We start from the raw sequence: 25,134 nt of genomic DNA on the forward strand, positions 1-25,134 counted from the left end.
TCATGCTGCTTTAGAGCTTAAGGTGTGAGCTTCTTCACCCACCATTTTTCAGTTCTACCCCATGTGCTCCTGTGACTAATGCCCTCCCCCTTGCAGCTCCCCACACACAGCAGCTGGCAGCACTGCCAGTCTCCTCCTCCTCCACATACACACACAGAAGGCCTGTGTATCTACACCTACACCTCAACGAATTAGAAACTACCTGATAATTCTCTCTTCTGCTGTGCAGACCAGTTATGCATGCCAGGCCAGTAGATGGCGATGTCACTATGTAAAGAAACACTAGGCACCTATAGACCTAAAACGCAATACGTATGCGCGTGACGTCAAATTCACGTTTTTGTAGTTTACACAGAGACGATAACAGTATCGTATTAAAAAATTGCCCTCTGAAACCCGTTTTTCAAAATTGTGTGTTTTGAGGCCCCCAAAAAACGTTGTTGTCGTGTAAATGAACGGCCAAAACACATAAAAAGTTTTCGGTTTTCAATTGAAAACGGTGTCGTGTAAACAATCCCTCAGGGTACGCCATGATAACGATGTATTGAAAAGTTTTTCTTTCGTGTTTTTGCGTACAGACGACAACTTGTCAAAAGAATGCCCGTTCACGCGGTTCTATGAAAACGATTAAAAACACTGTATTATTCATGCCAGGCCATTATTTGGCAATGTCACTTTGTAAAGAAACTACGCGCCTATAGACTGAACTCATTTAGGCCCTAAATATGGCCCTGAATTTTTTAGGCCCTAAATATATAGTTCTAAATATCGTTCTCATATTGAGAATAGCAGAGTTCACACCACAGCTATAACGAGCACGGCACAGAGAAACAATATCATTGGAATCACTTTCAGAACGATTTTATCCAGCTGTTAAACGATAAAAACACTGACAGCCAATCAGAATCCATCTTGCTGTAACAAGCTCGAGCATTTAAAGCGGCAGACAAGCACGTGCTTAAAATAAACAGAACGACATCGTCCACTGGTGTGGACGTTAATATAGTTATCTTTATTGTTATCATTCTCGGTATGAACGGGCCTTAAGACTAAAAAAATAGCTGACGAAATTAACACTATTTAAAAAGTAATGTCAATTCAGATTCAATCCTGGCATTTTAATTGCAAACAGGATGTATAATTGAATTGGAAATTGAGGAAGTGCAAATTAAAATGGAATAATTTTTTTAAGAAATACATAGTACTGCTAGTAAACTAAATTTTAATACATATAATTTTTTTATTTTTTTATGCAAACTATAAAAATGTGCATTTAATTTCTCTATGTTATATATTCAAATATATTATCTTTTGATTCATGGGGAAGAACACTTAAAGGTATAGCGGAGGATGTTTTACTTCCTGGTGGGTAGTCTAAACTATTGGTCCTCCTAATTGTCAATCATTCTGGTGAATCAATCAAACTTTTCATAAAGTGGAGAGGGCGGGTCTTATCTAAAATTTGGAAAGATCCTCCGCTATACCTTTAATTTCACGGAATATTCATATTTAATTTTAGTTTATCTTCAAATGATGCCAAACAATATGAAGTTCTGAAGAAAAATAAACACGTGCTGCAGTTTTGATGTTAATAATTGTTTTGTTTTTTTTCAGTTCATAATTTTAGTGCTTCAACTTATCTCAGTTGTTTAAGCTATATATCAGTTAACAGAAATAACAGGTTTTTTTTGTTGTTTTTTTAGTTGCAAATATTCAGAGGCTGCCTGCAGTATCTGTGATGACAGACATTAACTTTCCAATGAAGGGACGGAAAGGGATGGTGGACTGGGCCAGAAACTCCGAAGACAAAGTTGTCATTCCCAAAGGAATATTTGTACCCCAGACAGCAGGTACTGTACATGATGTCACACTGTGGAAGTTGATGATACTGTATCATTGTATTATGTCTAGTACAATAAGGCTACATTAACATTAAGGATTCAAAGGAAGTGAATCAATCAAAACTTTAGCTGGACAATAACTTTATTCTAGAGCTGTTATAAAGCAAAAACAATCTCTGTTACTTTAATTTCCTATTATCACTGTAAAGGTGCTTTGAAACAATCTATATTGTAAAAAGTGCTATATACTGTAAATGAAGGTGATTTGAACTGACTAGATTTTAAAAGCCAGGTTTCATTCAACCCATGTTAACATTATTTGTTCTGTTCTGTTTTGTTTTGTTCTGACAAGTAATGAATCTTAGACCCCATATGTTCAAGGAATGCAGGATTTTTGCAGAGTAGTTCCAACGCATTGTCAACGTTTATCAATTTAAAACCATATATGGGTGATTCTTGAAATCTTGTGAATATGTGAAATCTTGAAAAATGAAGCAAACAATCAGGTAAAACTTTGCACTCGTAAAACAAAACAAAATAAAAGGACAAGATTGTTTTTCTTTGGTAGACCTATAAAAAATACAGTTCATATTAAAAAGTGCAAAGTATACTTTCACTGATTTTTACATAAGTCTATGTGGGGGACAAACAGTAAAGTTGAAAAATAATCACCCATATATTTCTTTGTTTTTCTTATTGCACGCATTATGTAATACTTAATTCTGGTTGATCAAATGTTGCATATTTCTGTACGAAGACCACTAATTCATTATACAAAAATGCATAATTGTGCTAGTATTATTTCTTATATCACTCCATGCTATTTCTTCTCATGTAAAAAATACACCCAAATCTACATAAATAATATCTTATTTGTTTAATGTGTAGCCATTTAATATGCAAGTGGGATACAGTGCCGCTTCACATAGGTATTTTAACCACACCGTTAGAGTTTATTTTATGATAATGCCTGACTGTACATTCCCTACTTATTAATTTCTCAGGCCATGAAAATGCTTTGTCCCAATATACTTTTTACATTTAAAAATCATCATTTATAAAACACTACAAAATAATGGCATTTTGAGTTATTTTGGATTATCAGTGCGATATTAAAATGAATGTTTCGTAATCGCTCCCATACAATTGTGCTGAAAATTTCACATGTTGACATGGTGTGACCGTTTAATGGGATAGCTTTAAGATTACAAGATTATATCTCAACCACTTTCCATTTGCCTGTTTTAGGGGAGACTGCACTTGGTCGACCTTCATTTATATGGCGCTTTTAACAATATCAACAATATCAACATCAATTCAGATGACACAGCACTCGCTGTATTCCTCAAACAATGATAGTAAAGAGAGCTAAGCACCAGCGCACCAGACTATTTACTTAATTAGGGTGATCAGTCTTATCTGAAGTGTATCAGAGGAAAGTAATGAAGGATTGATTTAATACATAACTCACTCCAGCTCGCCTTGAGCTTGACTAGAGGGCTGTACAGAGCTGTTTGAACCAGGATTAGCCTTTCTGTCAGAAGAGAAGACATTTGATCTTAATTATCAATAACCTTGCTAGTATAGCCTAATCTACCACTTTATTCATTATTGGCAAGAAATGTATGATGGATTAGCTGTCAGGAATATTGTTTGGCAAGAGACCTGATATTTAATGAGTATTTTGCAGGTTTAGAGGTTAATTAATTCCTGTACAGCTTTGAAAAAAAAAAAATATATATATATACAGATCTTGTTCAATTACTTTGGATTAAAAGATTCTTGCATGGAAGGGGAAAGTATTAGGAGAGAATTCCTACTGTCTGCCTCTGAAACAAACCTGAACTCAGAATTATCGGGAAAAAAACTCCATGTTCCTGAGTTGAAAGTTGAAAAGGGAGCTGAGAAAAACACACCTTTGTCTGGAGATGCTGTTTAATATGATTACATAATGTGATGAACGTATCGTCTAACCTAGACTGTTTCCTGGCAGATATGGATGGATCTCCTGTATTCATTCTCGGAATGGTTCTCTACAAGACTCTTGGCCTTATGCTGCCCGCTCCACGGTAAGACTCAGTTCATCTCCGGTCATTTAGATGAAATATTACAAAGATGGGATAGGGATATTATAGAGGACAGATTCCCAACCTGGGGTATGTGTACCCTAGGGACTACTTTTAAAGATTTTTGATTGATTAAACCTGTAAATCAAAAGAATGTCTTGATTAAAATAACTATGCAGGATTCATTCTGAATAAAAATAATGTGTGTAATGTGTGCAAGTTTTCTAAATTTGTGAGACCCGTAGCAGAATGATACTTTGTGAGTCTGAGATTATCTCCCACGGTATCAATTATACATTTTTTCTTTAAATGGCCTATATGTACGAATTTTCATGTATTAAAAGCAGGGTAGATGATTTGTTCCAGAGACATTTTTTGTTATACTGGTTGAAATTCTCTTCACATCCTGATAGCAATCACTAAGTTAAGTTGTCTAAATGTATTTATATGTATTGATATTGTCTGCTGAAGTCGTAGGACCATAACATTTTCGCCCAATCATTGAATTCGAAACAATACGATGCAATGATATGATGTCCTACCTGCGTGTCAAATTATGTATTTCCATACCACCTACTCGTACAGAAATCCCCATATTGAATTGGATGTATTTATTTATTTCATTTCATTTTTATAGCTTCTTGCCATGTATATGGAGTTATATACTTTGTAATCAGTCACTTTTAATTATGGGTGAAATGCTGAAGGTGTCTTCTGTTTCTTTCTTTTTTTTTTTTTAGCAAATGAATTATGTTGCATTCATGTCAGCTTCGGAATGGCCATAATTCTAAATTTCAAACCATTCATGTTCATTACAAGTCTTTTTTAGAAAGCTAAGACATATGATGTCATTTAAAAAGAACTTAAAGGTATAGCGGAGGATCTTTCCAAATTTTAGATAAGACCCGCCCTCTCCACTTTTTGAAAAGTTTGATTGATTCACCAGAATGATTGACAATTAGGAGGACCAATAGTATAGGTTACCCACCAGGAAGTAAAACATCCTCCGCTATACCTTTTTAAATGAGAGCATCCTCAAAATCGAACACTCTTTCAGTATTACTAATGTTGTGATGCATTTTGCAGGATGGATTCATTTGGCATCATGAGTGTTGCCATAGAAACTGAGTCTGAGGACGTAAACTGCTTAAAGTAGAATCTCTGATTTGTCATCTCGTAATTACGGCAATTCTGACGTGACGTGATTGCAGCATTATTCCACTCCTTTGGTTCGCATGCCTGTTGTGGTCATTGTTTGTTATGGTATTAACAAGGTATTTATCCTTTTATGAATCTGAGTTATGTGGCTAATGTGTTAAAGCCTAGTGGTAAATACTGTACACACACACGCACACAAAAAGAAATATTTGGGTTTTAAGAGAGCCGTCCCTTCAAATTCCTCCTGATTTTCCTCTTGTCCTAAAACAGAAGCAGGTATAACAGACTACAGTGTTTTCTCTCCCAGACTGTATGTCAGAATGAAAATTCTTGGTTATGCTCAGAGTCCGTCTTGAAGCTCTGGATCAAAACCTCCTGTTCCATTTGAGGACTTCTGCTCAAACCTCCGGAGACGCATACAGGACAGAACAGACCTTTCCTAGTGTGGCTCTGAGCTGTCAATCAAATCTCAGTAAACCTGAGTATGATTCCTCCATGGAATTCCCACTGACAGGGAGAGAGTTCATGGAAGAACGGAGAAAAAGGGCGTTCCTCTGTTCTTGAGCTCTGTTGGATTCACTGAAGCCAGTAGAGAGATGGAGATCAGAACAAACGGTGGAAGATAACAGAAGAGAAGTGTTAAAATAAGCAAACAAAAACAATGCAACATGGCTAAGGGAGTTGTAAAGAAGGATCACGTTGTTTAACATTTAATCACAAGACAAAATACTGTGAAGATCATGCTATGAGAATCAACAGTGCATGAGCACTTAAATGGATGCTTGTTTTTAGTGATATAGATGCAAACAGTTACAGAACATGTCATTTGAAAGTGATGGTTCACCAAAAAAGTAACAATCTGGTATAAATTTCTCCTTTTTTTTTTTTTATGTGAGTAGACAAAGCGTCTAAGCTGTTCCTTTCCATGTAATGAAAGTAAATGGTGGCTATGGCTTTCAGATAAGATTTTCAATGAATTTAAGTTTCAGTCAGTCGTAGCTTCAAAATACTTATGTAGTGTGGTATGCAAATATAGTTATATAGACCAATTTAATTATGTTTTTGTATTTTTTTTTTTTATCCTCTTGGAGCCTAATCACTATTTACTTTCATTATATGGTTAAATAATTGTAACAAAAATTGTCTGTTAAAGATCGACTTTTTGTGATCCATGAAATAAAGAAAGTCATATGAGTTTGGAAAGTCATGACTGAGTATACATACATAAGACAGAATTTAAATTTTGGATGAACTATCTCTTTAAGAGTTTCGTGTTATTTCATGCCTTTCAGGCTGTGTGGAGATTCATGACACCATACAAGTCCACTTCTGCTTGTTTAAATCAAACCAAGAGGCTGGTTAGCCATGCACAGATAATGTCTTTGATCTAATTTCAAAAGGATTCATTTTTGCCTTTAGGATGATCTACTAACACAGAGACATTTTTTATTTTCCATGGCTGAGTCCACAGAGGTTTTCTTTCTTTTTTTTCAGGTCAATACATGTGCGTTCTGACTGCGATAATCGAAAACAAAGAGTGTGACAGACTGTAAAATAATGTCAGAAGTATAAAACTGAAAGATCTGTCTCAGATGTGGCATCTTTGTCGATTACTTTCATAAAATTCATTTCTCACTGCAGACTTTTGAGTAGCTACTTGTTGGGCATCCATTTTCTGTCTTTGCTTCTTTTTAAATGGACCATGAAATCATGCCCGGCCTAAACAGTTCACGTTGACAAATGATACTCAAATAAAATTTGTTTAGTTAGAGAAGGACGGAAGCATGAAAGGAAAGAGAGATATTTTGAGTTCTAAGTCTACTTGAAGTTTAATATAAAAATGTTTTTGTACTCTTGTGCTTATAATAAAAGCACTTGAATATGTTTGAAATATATACATAGCCAACAAATATTGGTTTTGATCATGAAATCAAAAAGTAATAAAGTACACAAAAGTGCTTTGAGTATAACTTTCTGAGTCTAATGATGACAAATGACTGCTTTTCATCTGCAAGGGATCATTTTACCCAGAGGCAATCATTAATCGAGTAAATCAAAAAACTTCAAAATAATTCAATTTGTGTTTAATATACTGTAACTTTGCCCATCTTTAAAGTTGGATATTGAGTAGCATTTATTTATTTATTTATTTACCTCCCAAAATCAAAGTTGTCAAACGTATCAACATTTCTGGTCTCTGCTAGCAGAAAATATCTCATTTGAAGTGAAACACCAATTATTACAAACACCACTTTTCTAAACTGAGTCCAACCTGGAGAGATACTTCTGTGCTAAATGAGCTCTTTCCATTCAAATGTGCAGAATGAAGATCTTTAAACAAAAATCAATGCTGATGATAATGGAAGTATTGAAATTAATTAGCATTTCTCGTTCAAGCTTGAACTGACCGTTGTGTGTGATTGTGATCTGACCCACAGGAATAACACTGCTGTGAACTCAAAAGTGATTGCTGTGACTGTCCGACCAGAACCCAGAGTTACAGAAGCCCAGCTGGAGATTGAGTTAGCTCATCTAGCTAATGTAAGCACCAGTCAGATCTCAACACGCTTCACGAACACAATCAAGAGAGGCTAACTGATGCCGACATGGAGGTCGCATGTATTCTAAAACCTCCTAGTTTTTTACTCTTTTGCTGTTTTATTGGTCTGTTGGTTTAAAGGAGCATGTTAATATGCCATTAATGCAATACATGCAGTCAATAAGCATTCTCAAACAAGGGATTGATCTACAGCCTTTATATCCCAAAGACCATCCTTTCATGGATGTCATCAAAAGCCTTTATAAATAGGCAGAGTGAAAAATGCCATTGAGAGATAACAATTTCAGTGCATTTTCAGATAAGTGCAAAAACACACAACTTTTCAGATATTTTTTCTGTCTTAAAGTTCCCAAATCTATTGGAAATAAACAGCTAACTGTGGATACTGTGATTTGTTTAACATGAATTTATGTCGCAATAACGGCTGTATCTATGTTATTTGCATCAGACGTCTTTTCAGATGCCTATTAAATAGAAAGCAGCATTCGTAAAAAGCATGGTCATTTACAAAAAATAAAACATAAATATAAACATAAGTAGCCTATTGTTCGGTTTGTGTGTGTGTTATGGTACATTTACACGACAACGATGTGCTAAAAACGGGAAAAACGACAACGTTGTCAAAATGGTCCGCAAAAACAACTAAAAACACTGAATTATTAATGCCAGGCCGGTAGTTGGCGATGTCACATTGTAAAGAAACACTACACACCTGTAGACTGAACACGTAAGACGCATGCGCATGACGTCACCGTTTTTACAAATTCGCGCTTTTGCAGTTTTCACTGAGATGATAACAGTATAGTTTTCAAAAACCTGCATTTTGAATCCCGTTGAATTATTTTGAATTATTTACATGACAGTTCAGATATTTCATGTGGTCTAGCTCAAGCACACCTGATGCAACTAATGAAGCCCTTGATTATGTAGTTGTGTAGTTCGAGTCCTTTCGTGATTAAAAGTTTAAAACGCGGAACAATGATGCTGATGCATAACAACAGAGTGTATGTGCAAAAGCTGCTGTGGATCCGAAACCCTCCGTTACTGGTAGATTTTAAGAAAACTAAAGTTGTTTGGCCCAAAAAAAACGAAATGACGGAGAGTTACATACATATTACCAACATTTTATTATGTAAGCTTTGTGTTACACCTCAAATTACAAGGAATTTATTGTCATTTATAGTGTTAATGTTATTTAGCAAGTCCACAAACTCGTTCTCTCAAATTATTTGGGTATGCAGAGCATGTACAGCTTATATGGACTGTGAACGTATGATCCTGCAACGCTAATCAATTGATCCAAATCCCCCCTTGTAATTGATGTAAAAAGCTAACACAATGTAATGAAACATATGGTCTTTTAAAGAGAAACTATAAGACAAATCTGGGTGCATTTGGGTTGAAATGGGAAGGAAATATGGTCTTCTGTTCCTCTTTAAATCACTCCAGCCAATCAAAGGGGAGCTCTACAATACCTCTGACATATGTTTCAGGCTCATTAATCAACAGACAAATAGCAGTAATTAGTCCGATAATTAATTTGCCATCACCAGTTATTTCTCTCCTCATTGTGTCATCAAGATATGGCCCAGATGATTACAATGGGAGCTTTTTTTTTCTCCTTTTTTCCTTTCCTTCTTAATTTGTCTATTAAATAACGTGACTTATGTTTTGAGATACTGGCTATCGTAGTGAAAATGTCTCTTTATCGGTATGTACTGTGGTATGTCTAATAGGTATGTCGCTTGTCCAATCACAGTGTGTGTGTTTTCTTGCAGGGAACAATGAATCCATTCTGTGCACTGTGGGACAGCTCTATTATGTAAGTGAAAGTCAGTTTTGAAGTCTCTCTCTGTGTGTGTGTGTGTGTGTGTGTGTGTGTGTGTGTGTGTGTGTGTGTGTGTGTGTGTGTGTGTGTGTGTGTGTGTGTGTGTGTGTGTGTGTGTGTGTGTGTGTGTGTGTGTGTGTGTGTGTGTGTGTGTGTGTGTGTGTGTGTGTGTGTGTGTGTGTGTGTGTGTGCAAGATTGTGTTCTGATTTGTGAAAATGAGCCTTTAATACAATAACTTCATGGGCAATAATAAATAGCTTGTTGAAATATTGAGCATTGTATCCATGGAAACATGTTTCTGCTGCTATCGAGGTGAAACAGTGGTTGACATTAGCAGTAATAGAATTTTGATCGTGTTATTGTCAGAGAATACATTTGATAGAAAAATATTTTGAACACTTGCGGTGCTGTCAGGTGCTCCTCTTATCTTTTCACTCTGAAGTCAACATGAACTGACACAATTTATTTTTATTAATTCCTGTTATCTGTCTTATTGTGCACAATTCAAGTAAAAAAAATGTCTGTGGAATCTTGAATCAAAATGTAATAACTTGTTTCTAAGGCAAAGCAATAAAGCTTAAAATGTTGAAATTCCTCAATATTTTTCAACATTATTGCAATTTCACCCAAACAACTACTGGGCCAAGTAAATTAAAAATGATTATTTTTTTTAATATATATATATATATATATATATATATATATATGACAATTTTTTTAATAAAAAGGTTTAACAAATTTTTTATTATTATTTTTTATGTAAATGTTTTATTTTTTTATTTAAATGTTTAAAAAATTTAAAATGTTTACAATTTTTACAATTTAATTATTATGGGTTTATTATTGAGTCAAATCATCCTCATTATGCTATTCATGTTTTATTATTTTTCCACACTGAATGTCCTGTTTCACAAAGAAATATGGCTAATTGTGAAAGTAAATTGTATTGCAAACAGCATTTCATAGTGATTTTGAAAAAAACTGACGTATTACTCTGAGAAATACACTAAATTAGCCAGAAAGAATCCATATCCGTATGTTATTCTGAGAATACTGTCTCTCAGAATAGATCAAGGTCCAGCATACCTCAACCCAAGACACAACCTTTCATTTCCACATTTCTAAAATGACATCTATAATTTTGAGATAAAAAGGCGGAAAACCATATTAACTATAGCGTGTCTATCTTCCTATTTTTAATGAAATACTAATTAGGAGATTATTTTCCTATTATTAAATTAAATATGGACTTATTTCAAGCATGTGACATTTGAAAACTTCACCATCCGAATGCATGAGTTTTATCACTGAGGTGTCATTCAAATGTATTTTTACGGACGTCCACATGGGAAACAGTTACCGTCCGAACAGGGCTGTAGTTACTCATTGTTTCATTGATTACTCACACCTGTTCCTCATTTGTTTATTTGTTTATGTATATAATGCCCTCAGTTCTGTTAACTCATGGTCTGGTGTTATTTGTGTATTGTGCACACTGTTGTGTTGCCTACTCATTGTTTTGGATTACTCTTTGTTGGATTCTACTCTTTTGTTTTGTTAAATAAACTTAAGCTGCTATTTTAGATCTGCTTCTCCTCGCCTCATCTTCATCCTCAGCCAGCCGTGATAAAAGCTTTTATGTATAATGCATTATAAAGGTATTCATAATGTACATTATAATGCATTATATATTTTCATAAATAATTGTAACCAAAGTTCAAATGCATTATATTTGTTGATTACTTGTTGTTATAATTATTAATGAGACCATGCAATGCATTACAAGGCATAATTAATGCATTCAAATATGTTTATATCATTATATAAAGCCTTTAAGTAAAGTGTTACCAGAAAGAGATACTTTTATTAAGCAAGGATGCATTATAAACTATAAACTATAAAATATCAGCATTTATAATGTTACAAAGGATTTCTGTTTCACAAAAATAAATATATTTTAAAATATCTAAATAAAGAAACCTGTTATTTTACAGTTAATCATTTATTTAGCAGATTTAAAATAATTTTACTTTGTAAAAAATAAAAAAATTATTCACAACATTACTGTTTTTACTGCATTTTTGATCAAATAAATGCAGACTAAATAAAAATCTTCTTAAAAAAAAAAAAAAAAAAAAACTTATGAATGGTAGTGAACCTGCTATTAAAGTACATGATAAATGAGATATAAGATAGAAACAGTAAAAAAAAAAAAAAAAAAATGTTTTTTTTTTTTTATTCTTTCTAGAGGACTGTAGTTAGAGCATAACTGTATTGGTGGCTCATTTCTTATATATTTGTTTTTGAGATTTGGCATTCATTCTACAGTGAATATTTAGTTATTTTATAAGGCATATAGTTTTGATGGTTCATGGATCGATCCTTATTTAGGATTTAACCGAAATTGTTTGGGTTCAGGTCTTTAACCACTAAACTAATACCACCAAAGCAGCTTCTCTGTCAGTACCATGAGACATCTCTTTGTCTAGAATAACTGTTGTGTGGTGGATTTTGAGAATCTAATATTCTCTATTGTCACTTGTGCTTGTGACTACAGCTCTGAGACCCTCTTCAGAGACATTGAGTCTCGTCTTTGCTTTTCATCTGAGTCCATTTGGATTTGGCAGCCTTTCCCCCTTTGTTCCTCAGCGTGCAATTAATGAAGCACGTATTTCTTTCGGCCAGGCTGTGTGGTGACAGGTTCTAAGGAAGGGATGTTTTCTAGAAATGAGAGTCAGGTTTGGTCACACTGAAATATTTGTAGCACTAACAAGTTCAACTTACATTAGTAATTAGTACTGTATGTACCATGCCATGTGCTGTTATTTTTCCTGTCATTTGCATGGTCTTTTTTTGGCTCAGAAAAGCACTTAAGGAATACGGTAACACTTTATTTTGATGGTCCCTTTTGAACATTCTGTTGACTATAAGTAACTTTGCAACTACATGTCAACTTATTCTAACCCTAACCCTACCAGTCTACTAAAACTCTACTAACACTCTGATGAGAGTAGGTTCAACGTTACTTATAGTCAGCCGAATGTGTTAAAGGGACCATCAAAATAAAGTGAAACCAATTCGATAAAAGTAGTTATGATCTGAGTAGTTAAAGGGATACTTCACCCAAAAATTTACATTCTGTTATGATATACCCTCATTTCATACCAAACTTGTATGACTTTTGTTATTCTGTGGAACACAAAAGACCCATACAATGAAAGTAAATGGGGTCCAAACAAGATTGACAAAAATTCTAAATAATTTTTTTTTCTGCTCTTCAGAAGTAACTCACACAGGGTTGGAACAACATGCGAGTGATTAAATGATGATAGACTTTTCATTTGTTAGGTAAACTATTCCTTTAACATGCATTATCGTGTTCATTCGGGTTGTTTTGTTATGATCTTTCTCAATAATTATATGATATCTGTATAATTCCAGTTATTAATTGTTTAGTCTTGTCTGGTCCATGCTGCAAATTGAAAATGGCTTCTATTTAATCTTAATCATCTTCAAATGTGAAAATTACACGGTGCTTCAGAAGCGAAATGAGCAAATATGAGCCAGGCCTCTCTGTGCGGTGACCGATAAGAACAGAGAAATCGTATTTACCAAATTCAATTTTCATTGAATAAAGAGGCCACCCGAGTCTGCCCCCTTGAGTGTAATTTGAGCCACTGGAATGGATTTTAGCCCTGTGGTATTATTATAGACGGCTTATAAAGAGGGAGGGGTCTCTGCCCTGAAACACTCATATAAACAAGCTTCATATTTGCTATCAAAAAAAAAAGAGCCGCTCTTATTGGGCTCAAATAATGCAGATTTCATGCCTATTCATGATAAATTTAAATGAATTTGCTGTTGAGTTTAGTCTCTAATCTGTTTGCATGATTATTTATGTGGACGCATGTTCATTAATAAATTTGTTCGTTAACGTGTTTACTCTTCGCACGAAATCAAAATTGGCCTGTGCAGGCAAACAATTACGGAACACAAATGCACAACTCTATCAGCTCCCTCTGCCATGATTGTGCATATTTTGAGGTGCAATTTTAATTAGCCCCGAGAGATTTTCTCAAACAACGTGGGGGAAAAAGCTGCTGATTTTGATGACATTCATATCATAACTCTGTGCCTTTCTTCTTGGAAGTCATTATGTATATTCGCTAGCGTATACGAGCTCAGCGAGAGTGAGAAAGCTCATCTTTTTTTCCCTCTGATATCACAAGGTTCACGCAGAGTGGAACCTTTGGAGGAATAATTCAGACAAAAATGACAATAATGTCATCATTTACTCACCCTGTAGTGTTGTTCTAAACCTGTATGACTTTCTTCCTTTTGTGGACAGAAAAAAAGAGGATTTTTGTGCTGGTGACTGAACCTGTGAAGCTTCAAAAAGGACACAAATGCATCAACAAATTATATTATAAAAATAGTCAGTACCAGTGTGGAATTGAAACTGAAATGTTAGTCATTATTCACAAAACATCTTATCTAAGTCCTAGAAGTGGTCATGAGAGAAATAGTGATCTGTGAATGAGTTGTTCATTTGAACTGAATCTTTTCAGTGAATCATTTCACTTCAATCCAGTTCACAAAGCCAGTCTAAATGATTTGGACATGAATCAGACTGATCTGATTCTTGATTTTGACTCACTGAATGAATGATCCGGTTTGAGGTGGTTAAAAGAATTTAACAACTTAAATGTTGGTCTGTTCTTCACATAAAAGTGTAGTATGACTTCAAATAACTTGAAATATAGTGTACAATTTTTATGGTTGACTTTTATGGTGCTTCTACATCCTTTAAAAAGCTTTCATTGTAATTAAAATTAACAGGAACAGCACCATTTAATGTTTGTTTTTTTGTTCCACGAAAGAAAGTCATATACAGATTTGGAAAAACATGAGATTGGAGGACAAACTGAGGTTAAACTGTGTCTGGACTGGATTTCTCATTCACGTAGACTTGAATGCATGTTGTTGATGCCATTAACACTGTATTTGTGCAGAAAAACAATGAAGTATGTTAATTTTGCAAGAGGACCAAGAATACTCTTGTAGGTACACAAAGGCACTGTTTTATAAAATGGTAATGAGCAACAGGGATTAAAAAAAAAAAGGAGGAGAATGTGTTGTGAATCATTACAATCCTGTTTGCTTGTAAGCCTTGTTCACTTAAATGACTTTCGTTATCCTATAAACATGGCTTCAGGATAGCGTTTGTATATAATCTGATTCAAATTATTTCTTTCCCATCTCAGCACAACCGATGAGATGTTTCTCCAAAGCTATCTGTAAGGTTTAGTATATGTCCCAGCATTGTGAAAATGATAAGTTACCTTGATTTAAAGGCGTGATCTTTCTCGCGGAGGCCAAATGTTGCTCAGCTCTGCATCGGTCATACAGACTCTCGCTTGAATACTTACAACTCTATCAATTCCCTCATGTATGAAAAAGCACAGGACGGTGAAACTTTGACATAAATCTCCATTTTTCCCTCATAAAATATTCCTCTGAAGAGATAGAGGCGATGATTGGAATAGCAAAGTTCTTGTAATGGTTTGCCACTAACTCTTTTTCTAAGAGATGACCTTATGTTCTAGATCTATCTATCTATCTATCTATCTATCTATCTATCTATCTATCTATCTATCTATCTATCTATCTGGCATTGTCATGTTGTGTTGGTGTATGGGTAGCTGACATGCAGTGACAAGTGACACGTCCTGTAATCTGGTTTGCTGTATTCAATATAAAACTACATTTTAAACAGTATTTTTTCACGTTATTTTATAATTATTATAACCTTACCTTGATTAGGAAAGTACATGGAATGTAGTTTATACTTTAAACAATTCATTTGTGACATCACAGGATTAAACTAAGAAATGAGAAGAAAAAAAGGTTTTATTTTCATGCATCCTATATATGCAAAATATTCATGGTAAATTTAAAGGCATCTAAATGCATAAAATGCTTGGAAATGATTATGGAATAATATATGTTTCATACATAATGCAATGAAGTATTACCTTCAAAAGTAGTGGGATTTTTTATGTTCTACCTGTTGAAGATATAGTCTCTAGCAGTCTTGAAGAAAATTGACAGGCATCAGGAGGAGTTATTAAAAATTAACTGCATGTTTAGTGCTGTGCAACATGGATGCTGCCATGATTTAAGTTCATAAAAATCGTCAATAAGTTTGTTATATATATGATATCTACATCATTTCCTTGATTTTGGAATCATATAGGAATTAAAACATGCGGTTGGTGATCATTTTATGTTGTATTTTTGTCAGGTGTCCAATGCTACTTTTTTCATACAGAATTGAATTAAGTGTAATGCTGAATTGCTTTGTGAAGTGCCTTTAAAGGATTATTGTTAGACTCGAGGCTTATGTATAAAATGAACAGTCCAAAAATAACCACAAAACAGACATGAATAGACCCCTGATTTCAACAATCTGGCAGTTTAGACATTTTTCTATATTAAGTGAATTGCTGCCAGTAACCTGGCATCCTAACAGTACAATTGTTATAAAATATAAAGGATTATTATTAAATAAAATAATAACTATTTTAAATAAAGCATAAAATCACAAACTTGTGGTCAAATGTTTATAGTGTAATTCTGCTACCCTAAATGTAGTGATTCAGTACCATGGACAGCGCCATGTTCAGTTTCGGCTATTTAAAGTCATTAGTTCCTCCTCGTACAATTGCCTAGAAACCGAGTCTATCTTGAGCCTAGCGTAATTCATACACCCACAGACTCCTCCACAGACTGTGTGTCTTTCAAATTCCACCCAGACCGGAAGAGCCAAGTGAGTAACTAGAGAACAGATGCAACTAAACGGAAAATAAATGGGCTTCTCTCTGGTAGAAAATATATTCAACTTCCAATTCCAATGATGATAACGTAATGTTGCTTCTATAATGTCATATAGTCAATGATTGAATGAATTGACCACATATTGAGTGGATCAAATCATATAGGTTTGCTGACATGGCAACCCACAGTAATCCATTCCACAATGTCCTGATAAATGCCTGGAGTCAGTGGCTATTGGCTTGCTGTCGATGCGGTTAGACAGGACAGGGCCACACTTCGTCTTCCATGAGCGAATCAATCCAGCCTGATTTATGTTGTACACAGCTAAATATGATTCAAAACTGAGGGTCATTTGGTATGCATGAAATGCTTTTGGATCATTAGTTAATGTACATTTCAGGTACTTAGAAATGTCATGAAATTTTTAAACGAATCATACATTTTCATATATGAATATGTATGAACTAAAGATATGCTATCATATAATGCCCTTTACTCACTTTTAATGAAAGTTATTATGCATGCTCTCCATGCATATGAAAAAGGGTGAGTTTTAAAGCTTAATTAAACCTTGAAAAGAGAGCAATTGCTGCGGTTTAATTATGGAGATGTGCTGAGACAAAATCCTCCATAGTCTTCCTCAGGGAAGAGTTACTAAAGGTGTCATGTTATACAGCCTCTGGAAAAAGGCTGTATTTGTTATGCATCGTTTGGAGGCACTATAATTCAATGTAGCTTTTATATTGCACTTTTACAGTATCAACTGGTTAATCGTAGTTTAGAACTACAGTGTTGACTAACTGATTTTGTTATATCAGAAGTTCAGATATGAATATTTTACACAATCATTGTAATCAAACATTGATCAGTTAAGTAAATACATACCCGAATTATGTTTATCAGCTTATTTCCCCCTTTTAAATTATTTATTATCAAGCTAAGTTGTGATATATCAGCATGTGATCTTTAGATGTAACCACAGCAATATCAACCGAGATGTGTAAGCATTAATAAATAGGTGAGATGTTTATTCTATCATTTTGCTAGCCAGAGAAGGAGAAATTGGCTGCTACCATCCAGTCAGTTTTCACGGGGTGGTTAACGGTTCCGCTCGTTTTTTCCCTGACGTTTACGTCTCAGAGGAAGAAGACTGCGAAAACAAAAGCTATAAAATTGGATGAACTAAAGATATTTACGGATAAATGCCGTAACCAGGATGAACGAACAAGAAAAAGGGACTATTTCTGAGGCATCTCCCCCCTCCGCTGTAGCGCGAGGCAGGAGGCAAGAGAGTATCAATCTGATGCCGTCCGCCGTTTCTAGGCTGTTTTTTTTTCCCTCAGGAAAGCGTCCAAAAGGCGCTAATTAATAAAACGAGTGGAAATACACACCGATAGAGAGAGATAAGAGAAAGCTGAAGCAGAACGTTAGGACCAGCGTCAAAGGGAACCACAGGTTCGGGTTTATTTTGCTCTGTGTGGTGTGAGTGTATCTGTGAGCAGCGAGTCGTTCAGCGCCACAGAAAGAGCCTTCAGCCAGCGCTTCAGTCGCACTCAATACGATCTGCACTAAAATTGCGTTTACTTTCTGTCGCTTAAGTAAGAGTGAAGTGGGTGAGATGAGAGAGCACTGTTGAGTATTCCGAGCGACGGATTCACAGAGGGGGAAAAAAGCTTGTTAAAGCTATTTAATCTTCTCTGTGTTGTGTAGGAACGATTCTTGGGGCAGCTGGAGCTCTAAAGGATGCAGAACTGTGCTCACCGATGCATCCCACACCAAATGCTTATGTGATCGGGTATCTACCTTCGCCATTTTGGCTCAACAACCCAGAGAAATAGTAAGTATTGGAATTGACTTCTACGGGGGATCACAGGAGATGCTGTATTGATTAAAGTGCGTGTGTGGTTTTCAAAGTGAAATTTAATAACTGACTTCAATTATGTCATATTTGATTAAGATAGAAATCTACCTGTGCAAAGCTTATGCAGCCTATGTGTGTGTGTGAGCTCAGATTCTTCTGTGATTAATTGCTATTAAAGTATTCAATTATTATATGGACAGTATATCGTTAATATTTTAATTATTGTTTCACAATTTATTTAAGCTTCCCCCTTCACATATTGATGTAAACTAAGGGTAAAAAACTATCATGACTATCATAATCTCCATTTTGCCTTTTCTAAATGTTGCTCAAAGCATTTGGATATGTCCATGTTTGAGATGGCATCTGCTGTAGCCTCTTTATCAGTGAGATTAAATAAGATATTTATATGAATAAAATAATTCTTAGCGTTGAGATATTATGCAGATATTCCTGGATTGTGCAAATAAATTATAGCTTTCTTATTATGCAATAATGGCTTCAAAGTTCCCCGTCTCATTGACGTAGATTAATGTAACCGTATAATATGAATCTACCTTTTACCTTTGCTATGTATTGCTCATAGCATTTGGATAAGCTTCACATTTGAGAAACAATGCCATCAGCTGTGGTCTCTTTACTAGTAGATTCAGCAGACAGCAAAACATGGCTGTTTTATTCTACAGAGTAAGAGGCAGCCATTTTTTTCTCTACCCATGTGACCAGTCAGTGAATAAATGGCTCCCGTGTGAAAATGATGGTGTTGTCTGCGTCTCCGTGATTCAGCAGGGGCAAAGTTTGATAACTCCCATCATTGCAATGCACGGCTGATATGTCACAATGACTTGTGACTCCTGGGAGCTGGATTGAGGGGGTTGTCAGATGGAATTCTGGGGGAAAAGGCATAAATAAAGGGACTAGCTGGGATATGCACTGCCAGGGCTTAGTTAAGGCCTGTGAACCTAATACAAGCAACTATTTAAGATGATAGGTAGTCATATATAGGCCTATATATCTATGTGGACACAATATATACACACACAATATGTTCTGAGATTTTAAATTGTGCTCAAAATGATGGTCAGCATCCAGTGATGCATGTTTAAACATAATTTAAACACCAAACCGAGAGACATGATAGGGGCAGAGACAGTCCAGTCGTATACAAATATATTGGAGAAATTGTAACAAATCAATATGTCGGCAAAAGTCCCTCCTTAGTTTAAAGAGCCAATCACATTTTTGATAGACAAATGAAAGTCCCCTATCCTACTTTTAAAAGACCCAATCACCCTTTTCATTGAAGCATTTTTTTTTGTAAATACCATTAAAAATACCACTATTTTCCATGATTTTAACTAAATAATTTATTAATTTATGGGACCATTGTTGTCATATTTTTTTGTCCGCACAAACTTTGTTGCTTTATTTTCCTGTTATCTCTGTAAAGCTGTATATAAATAAAGGTGACTTAACTTGATATTTTAATGTGTCATAGTTCTAATGTGATTACACGTTATTTGAATGTAACGCTGACATTCCATTTTGAAGGTTTTCCGATTCAAGGAGTTGCACTTGCATTACTGGAAATACCTACCAAATGACCTTAAAGTGGACTGGTTTGGCTTAAAAGAGATTGTTACGTATTTTAGTTAATTATGGCTTGTGACTTTAAGCAACCACCTGTTGATAATGAGCAATAGCCTATTCATTTGTATGGGGGCAAAACACCTTTTATTTATGTGAAGGGGAAATTGAATGGGGACAAATGAATTAGAGACCAAAAAAAGCTTGTGCTTTAATCCTCTGAATTTGTGCAGTATAAATGGCTGTGCTGCAACAAGCTAGTGCGCTGTAATGTGCTTTATTACAAGGCACTGAAACGGGCTTTTATTAGTGGTACATGGGTTTGAAAATCACTCACTGAAGCTCTTGTGTGCCATTCACAGGCTATGGAGTACTCAGGGGTTCCATCTGTGACACTAATAGTGGGCTGTGGTCTGTCCTGTCTGGCCTTGATCACACTGGCCGTGGTGTATGGTATTCTATGGAGGTAAGTGCATTGATGTACAAGGGATATTACAAATAATGCCATTGCACTTTTGGGGGAATGCAACTTTGATATACCATTTCTTTTTAGGTACATCAGGTCAGAGAGGTCAATCATTCTGATCAATTTCTGCCTTTCAATCATCTGCTCCAACATCCTGATACTAGTTGGACAGACGCAGACACACAATGCGGTAAATATTTCAATTTTATCCACTTTTATCCGTCTCTAATGCATTTTACTCCGATATTGCCAGATTAGATTGAAATTGCAATGAAGGCCACCAAGCATTTACTGAGAATTTGAGCGTCGATTTGTACTTGAACAAAATGTCCACTCTGGATTCTCATGTTTATTTCTCGGCTTGCGTGTGGGCTGATTTTTTTTCAGGCTTGTCTTGCATGCCAGACAGCTTCTCTGCACTAATATTATGTCGATCTAGACATTTACGGGTTTATAATGTAAACGAAACATTGCTTTTACTTAATACTGGTGAAGAACTTTCTGTCTGCTGTTTGTATATCATACCACCCCGCCAGATTGTTTTAATTCCTCTATTTTGAGGCATTGTGACTCACTTAAATTCAAGCCGGCTGGCCTAATTTTTTCTGAAGTGACCTACCTACCTATCCAGATGTTCGAGTTTTTGTGTAGTGAGCTGCATATTCTGTTATATGCTGTTGTGTTTGTATAAACAAATTGCATTATTTTCTTGTGGTAAGCAATTTATGTACAGTACATATATTTTCAGTTTAGGTTCATTTAGCAAATGTCTGGTAAATGAATCACTTTTTGTTATAGGTTCATTTAAACTGAACCCAAAAGAGCCAGGTGCTTTTTTTTTAAAGGCATGTATTTAGCAGTATTTGAAGCCCAAGTTATGATACCACTGATGTTGGATTGTATTTCTTTATTGCTGATTTGAAGACATAAGCCTATACGGTTTAAATGGTTTCCTCTGTGCATTCAGAAAAGCATGAGCTTCTTTTCACCATTGTTTATCAGTATACTAGATTATATTTGAGTCTTAAATTAGTACTCAGCAAGCCATGGCAGTTATTTTTAGCAAGTGAGTACATCGCTCTGTGTCCAATGCCAAGGAGAAATAAATACATTAGCCAGAATCCAGCTGGCTGCAGTCTGAATTATACAACGCAAATGCAAAATGGACGGACGCAGGTACGAGACCAGAAAGATTGTGTCCATGTAAACCACAAATAGAATAGACATGTGACTGTGAACTTTTTTTGCTTTTGAGTTTGTAATTCTACAAACGAGACATAAAACTTTTATGCTTTGAATTATTGACTTTGTTACATGCTGCGGTTTCATTGTTCTCGCTGAGATGAGTGAGTTTTGACGTCAAAATCTAATCTATCCTAACCTCTTTCCAAGTGATCGGCTTCCCTAAAGACTAAACGGTCTTTCATCATCAGTTTTTTTTTTAGTTGAGGGAAGTTTTTTTTGGTGGTGTTCAGTTAAGGAAGCTGGGATACTTTATACTCACTGATACGAGTAACAAAAAGATTCAATTATTTGCAAGACTTAAACTAGGGGTGCACCGATCCGACTTTTTCAGTCCCGATACCGATACCGATGCCTGGGCTTTGTGTATCTGTCGATACCCGATACCGATCCGATACTATTGTTGAATTAATAATAAACTGTATACCTTCCACCTTATACCTTCCTTGAAGAGACTAAAGGCACCAGACTTTACTAACTAAACATAACTAAGACAAAATAACAAAATATAATGTAATCAAACTCTTAAATTAAAATAAATAAAATGTAGCCACAAGAAACAAAACAGTGCATTGGTTGAACATACAATAGTAATCAAACAGTAACCAAACATTGTAAACATGTAAAAAATATAAAGTGTCCTGCAAACAGGAATTTAAAATGCAACATAGCAGCTGAACCTGAGAATAAACAAATAAAAAGTTGGTCGAACAACAACTTGATCACACATACAAATAATAACCAAACATTGTAAACATGTAGTGCAGTGTCACACCACCATCACAAACATGACCTGTGAATGCTCACTTAATCATAATTTAATCATAATTTAAATGTCAGTTTTAATAATCAATATGTTTCATATTTTAAAAAATGAAAACAAAAAGAAGCAGGGTTGTGTTTTATATTTCGTGTTGTTATAAATATATGCAGTAAAGATGATCAATGTACGCGTTTGCCTGAACCACATTTATGTGGCCATTAATATGTTTAAGATTTTTTTTTTATGAAAAGAGGCAGAGTGGTGTTTTATAACATATTTCGTTTTATTGTTGGCTAAAACATACATAAAGAGATGACCGGAGTAGCCAGAGCGAGCTGAGTGACGCGATCAAGAACGCTGCTGTTCCATTTGCAGAATAACCGGACTTGCCGCCTCTCGTCCTCGGGAGTTCGTTCTCCTGAGTCAAACTTGGCAAGTCCGAACTACCAAGGACACAAGTCCGAAGTTTGCGTACTTGGTATTGAGAAACGGCCTCTGGCTCGCTCCATGTTGCTTCTAGCATGCGACACACGTGAAGCTGCATGACGAATGACGTAGGTTCTGCTGCGACGACAAAAAAACCAAAAAAAAAACCTGGATCGGCCCGTGGATCTGTTATTTTTTCCAATCCTCGATCCAGCTATTTTGTCAGTATCGCGGCCGATATCCGATCCTAATATCGGATCGGTGCACCCCTAACTTAAACTGAAGTTTATTATTTGCAAGACTTAAACTAAAGTTAACTAAAGTTCGTCCTGTTTGTGATGATGATTAGTAGATATGCATCACAGTAAACTTGAAGCAAAAATCCCTTAGTGTTCACAGTCCAAATGGTCCAGTTATATAACAGTCTCTCTGCAATATCCAGAGCCCACGTGAATCTGAACATTTGTTACGAATGGTTGTGAATGGAACGTTTAAATTTCAGGATCCAGGTAGGGTGAAAGCATTTTAAAGCTCTTTACATGTCTGCAATTCATTTTAAATAGGACTAAATAGGCTTCCATCTAGATGGCAACGCTCAAAATGATTTCTTTTTTCCAGCTCATTGTGTGGAGATGGTGTATATAAGTCATTCAAGATGTAATTATAAGATGCAGATCTTGATCAGTAGATCCTAGAGTCAAATTTTCTCACATTCACCATTTCAAATTCAACATCAGGGATGATTGGATATGGGAAATTGCAGAACTTCGGAAGAACAAAGATTAATTATTCACTCTCACGCTTACAAATGACGCTCATTTACCCTCGTTTGAGTAAACAAGATAAAAGAGGTTGATTTCTCACTGCTTACAAGCTTGTCAGGACTAGCACAGCTGGTGGTTTTTGGTTATCATCAGAGGAGGGTTTACACAGAGTGGAACGTTATTCCTACGCTGCCCACACAGATAGGGCTTCTGAGTGAGTCAACGCTGCTGCGGGAATAACACATTACTCAGTCACACAGTCAGACATTTCAGCGCAGTTTCAGGGCAGCACAAGGCATGAGCTTTTTCCAATTCTAATTTTAACGAGCGTTCTGGGATGGAAGGAAGTCAATTCCCAAGGTTAAAACAAATGAATTTCCTGTTACATTAAACTGATCAAAAGAAGCCGTTGACTGTAGATCTGTTCCATCACCTGGTGAGATGCTTGACTGGCATTCTTCTGAATGCACCTTGAGGACGTATGGGTTATAAATGCATTCCTTTAGGACAAACAGAAAGACTTTAATTAAGCTGGCTTTATTTGTTCTATAAAACATGTTTTTTTAAATAGTAATTCTACTTGAAATTATTATAATTATTTAATAAGATAAAATAAAAAAGTTATTAATTAATTCAGAGCAACACGTTCAAAATAAAGCATTACCATTTAAACCAAAACAGAAAACTTTAAAAATATTTTTAAATAGACTAAATAAATCCAAATCAGGCATGTGCTTAGGACACCTACATCTGTACAGAAAACAGTCCCATACACGTCATAGTTTCCAAAATATTCATATTTAAACAGCAATACTTCTTCAGGTATAGATCGTTTGCAAGACAGAACATCTGTGTTTAAATAAATATATGGATTTTTAAGGAACACTGTAGGAATGTATTCTCTCCATTTTTTATATTTTAGAGACTCACTGATTCTAAAATCATTTTTGAAACAATGAAAACCAAGTTTCGTTTTACGGCACTTTTATGAATGTAAAACTGTGCAAAGAAAAAATATTCAATTAATTATTGAATGTTTTTTCTTTGCACAGAATAAGATTCACAATGACTATGTTTACGTGTGCACCAACAATGAGATTTTTAATTTTATAATCAGAGTAAGGACTTCGCAGTAAGCAAAACTCTTTACGCCTGTTTACCTGCAATTTGAATTATTCTGATTATTCATTAAGAAGTGTGTTAATTTTAACGCCATTCTTCACATACCCCAATGCATAGCACAAATAATGAACTAACATACAGTAGGCGACTAGGCGTGTTAACACATTTCTATGGACGTATTGAATATTATTCGAAAAACATAGCAATGCCGCTGTAAGTGGGATGCCTACGCTGCCGTCATGTTTTTCACAGCGTTTCTGGATGAAGATAAGGAGCAGAGACTGCGCAGCGAGTTTAGTGTTACAGAGTTGAGGGAAAACTTCTGAATAATGTCACTCATGAAGTAGCCTGGGAAAACCCAGACACCTTCCGGCAAATTTAGATTTGCTCTGCAAGTAGTCTGGCAAAGAGCTCATTCAAGCCCATTTCTAATCCGTCGAAATCGCGGCACCAATCAGAAACGTTGGGGCGGGCTTTACACGATGACGATCGCTCTGATTGGTTTTAGGTCTATCCAATTGCGCCCAGAGGCATTTGAACGACGTCCGTTGTTGAAGCGCAGCAACTTTTAAATACATTATTATATTCAAATTGCAAACACATGAGGACAGT

At 35.4% G+C, this 25,134-nt stretch overlaps 1 protein-coding gene across 3 annotated transcripts in view; it reads left to right on the forward strand.

The window, feature by feature from the left end:
* adgrb3 (adhesion G protein-coupled receptor B3) overlaps positions 1-25,134 on the forward strand; it is a 179,977-nt gene that overhangs the window by 119,187 nt on the left and 35,656 nt on the right. For all 3 annotated transcript variants that reach the window (XM_082154409.1, XM_082154408.1, XM_082154410.1), the window contains 7 exons: positions 1,704-1,850; positions 3,835-3,910; positions 7,504-7,606; positions 9,404-9,447; positions 18,002-18,128; positions 20,102-20,205; positions 20,293-20,395. In XM_082154409.1, coding sequence (XP_082010535.1) covers positions 1,704-1,850; positions 3,835-3,910; positions 7,504-7,606; positions 9,404-9,447; positions 18,002-18,128; positions 20,102-20,205; positions 20,293-20,395 — 704 coding nt within the window. The remainder of the gene's footprint in view (positions 1-1,703; positions 1,851-3,834; positions 3,911-7,503; positions 7,607-9,403; positions 9,448-18,001; positions 18,129-20,101; positions 20,206-20,292; positions 20,396-25,134) is intronic.

Source organism: Leuciscus leuciscus, assembly GCF_965113295.1.
Source record: "Leuciscus leuciscus genome assembly, chromosome: 22".
Taxonomy (NCBI): Eukaryota; Metazoa; Chordata; class Actinopteri; order Cypriniformes; family Leuciscidae; genus Leuciscus; species Leuciscus leuciscus.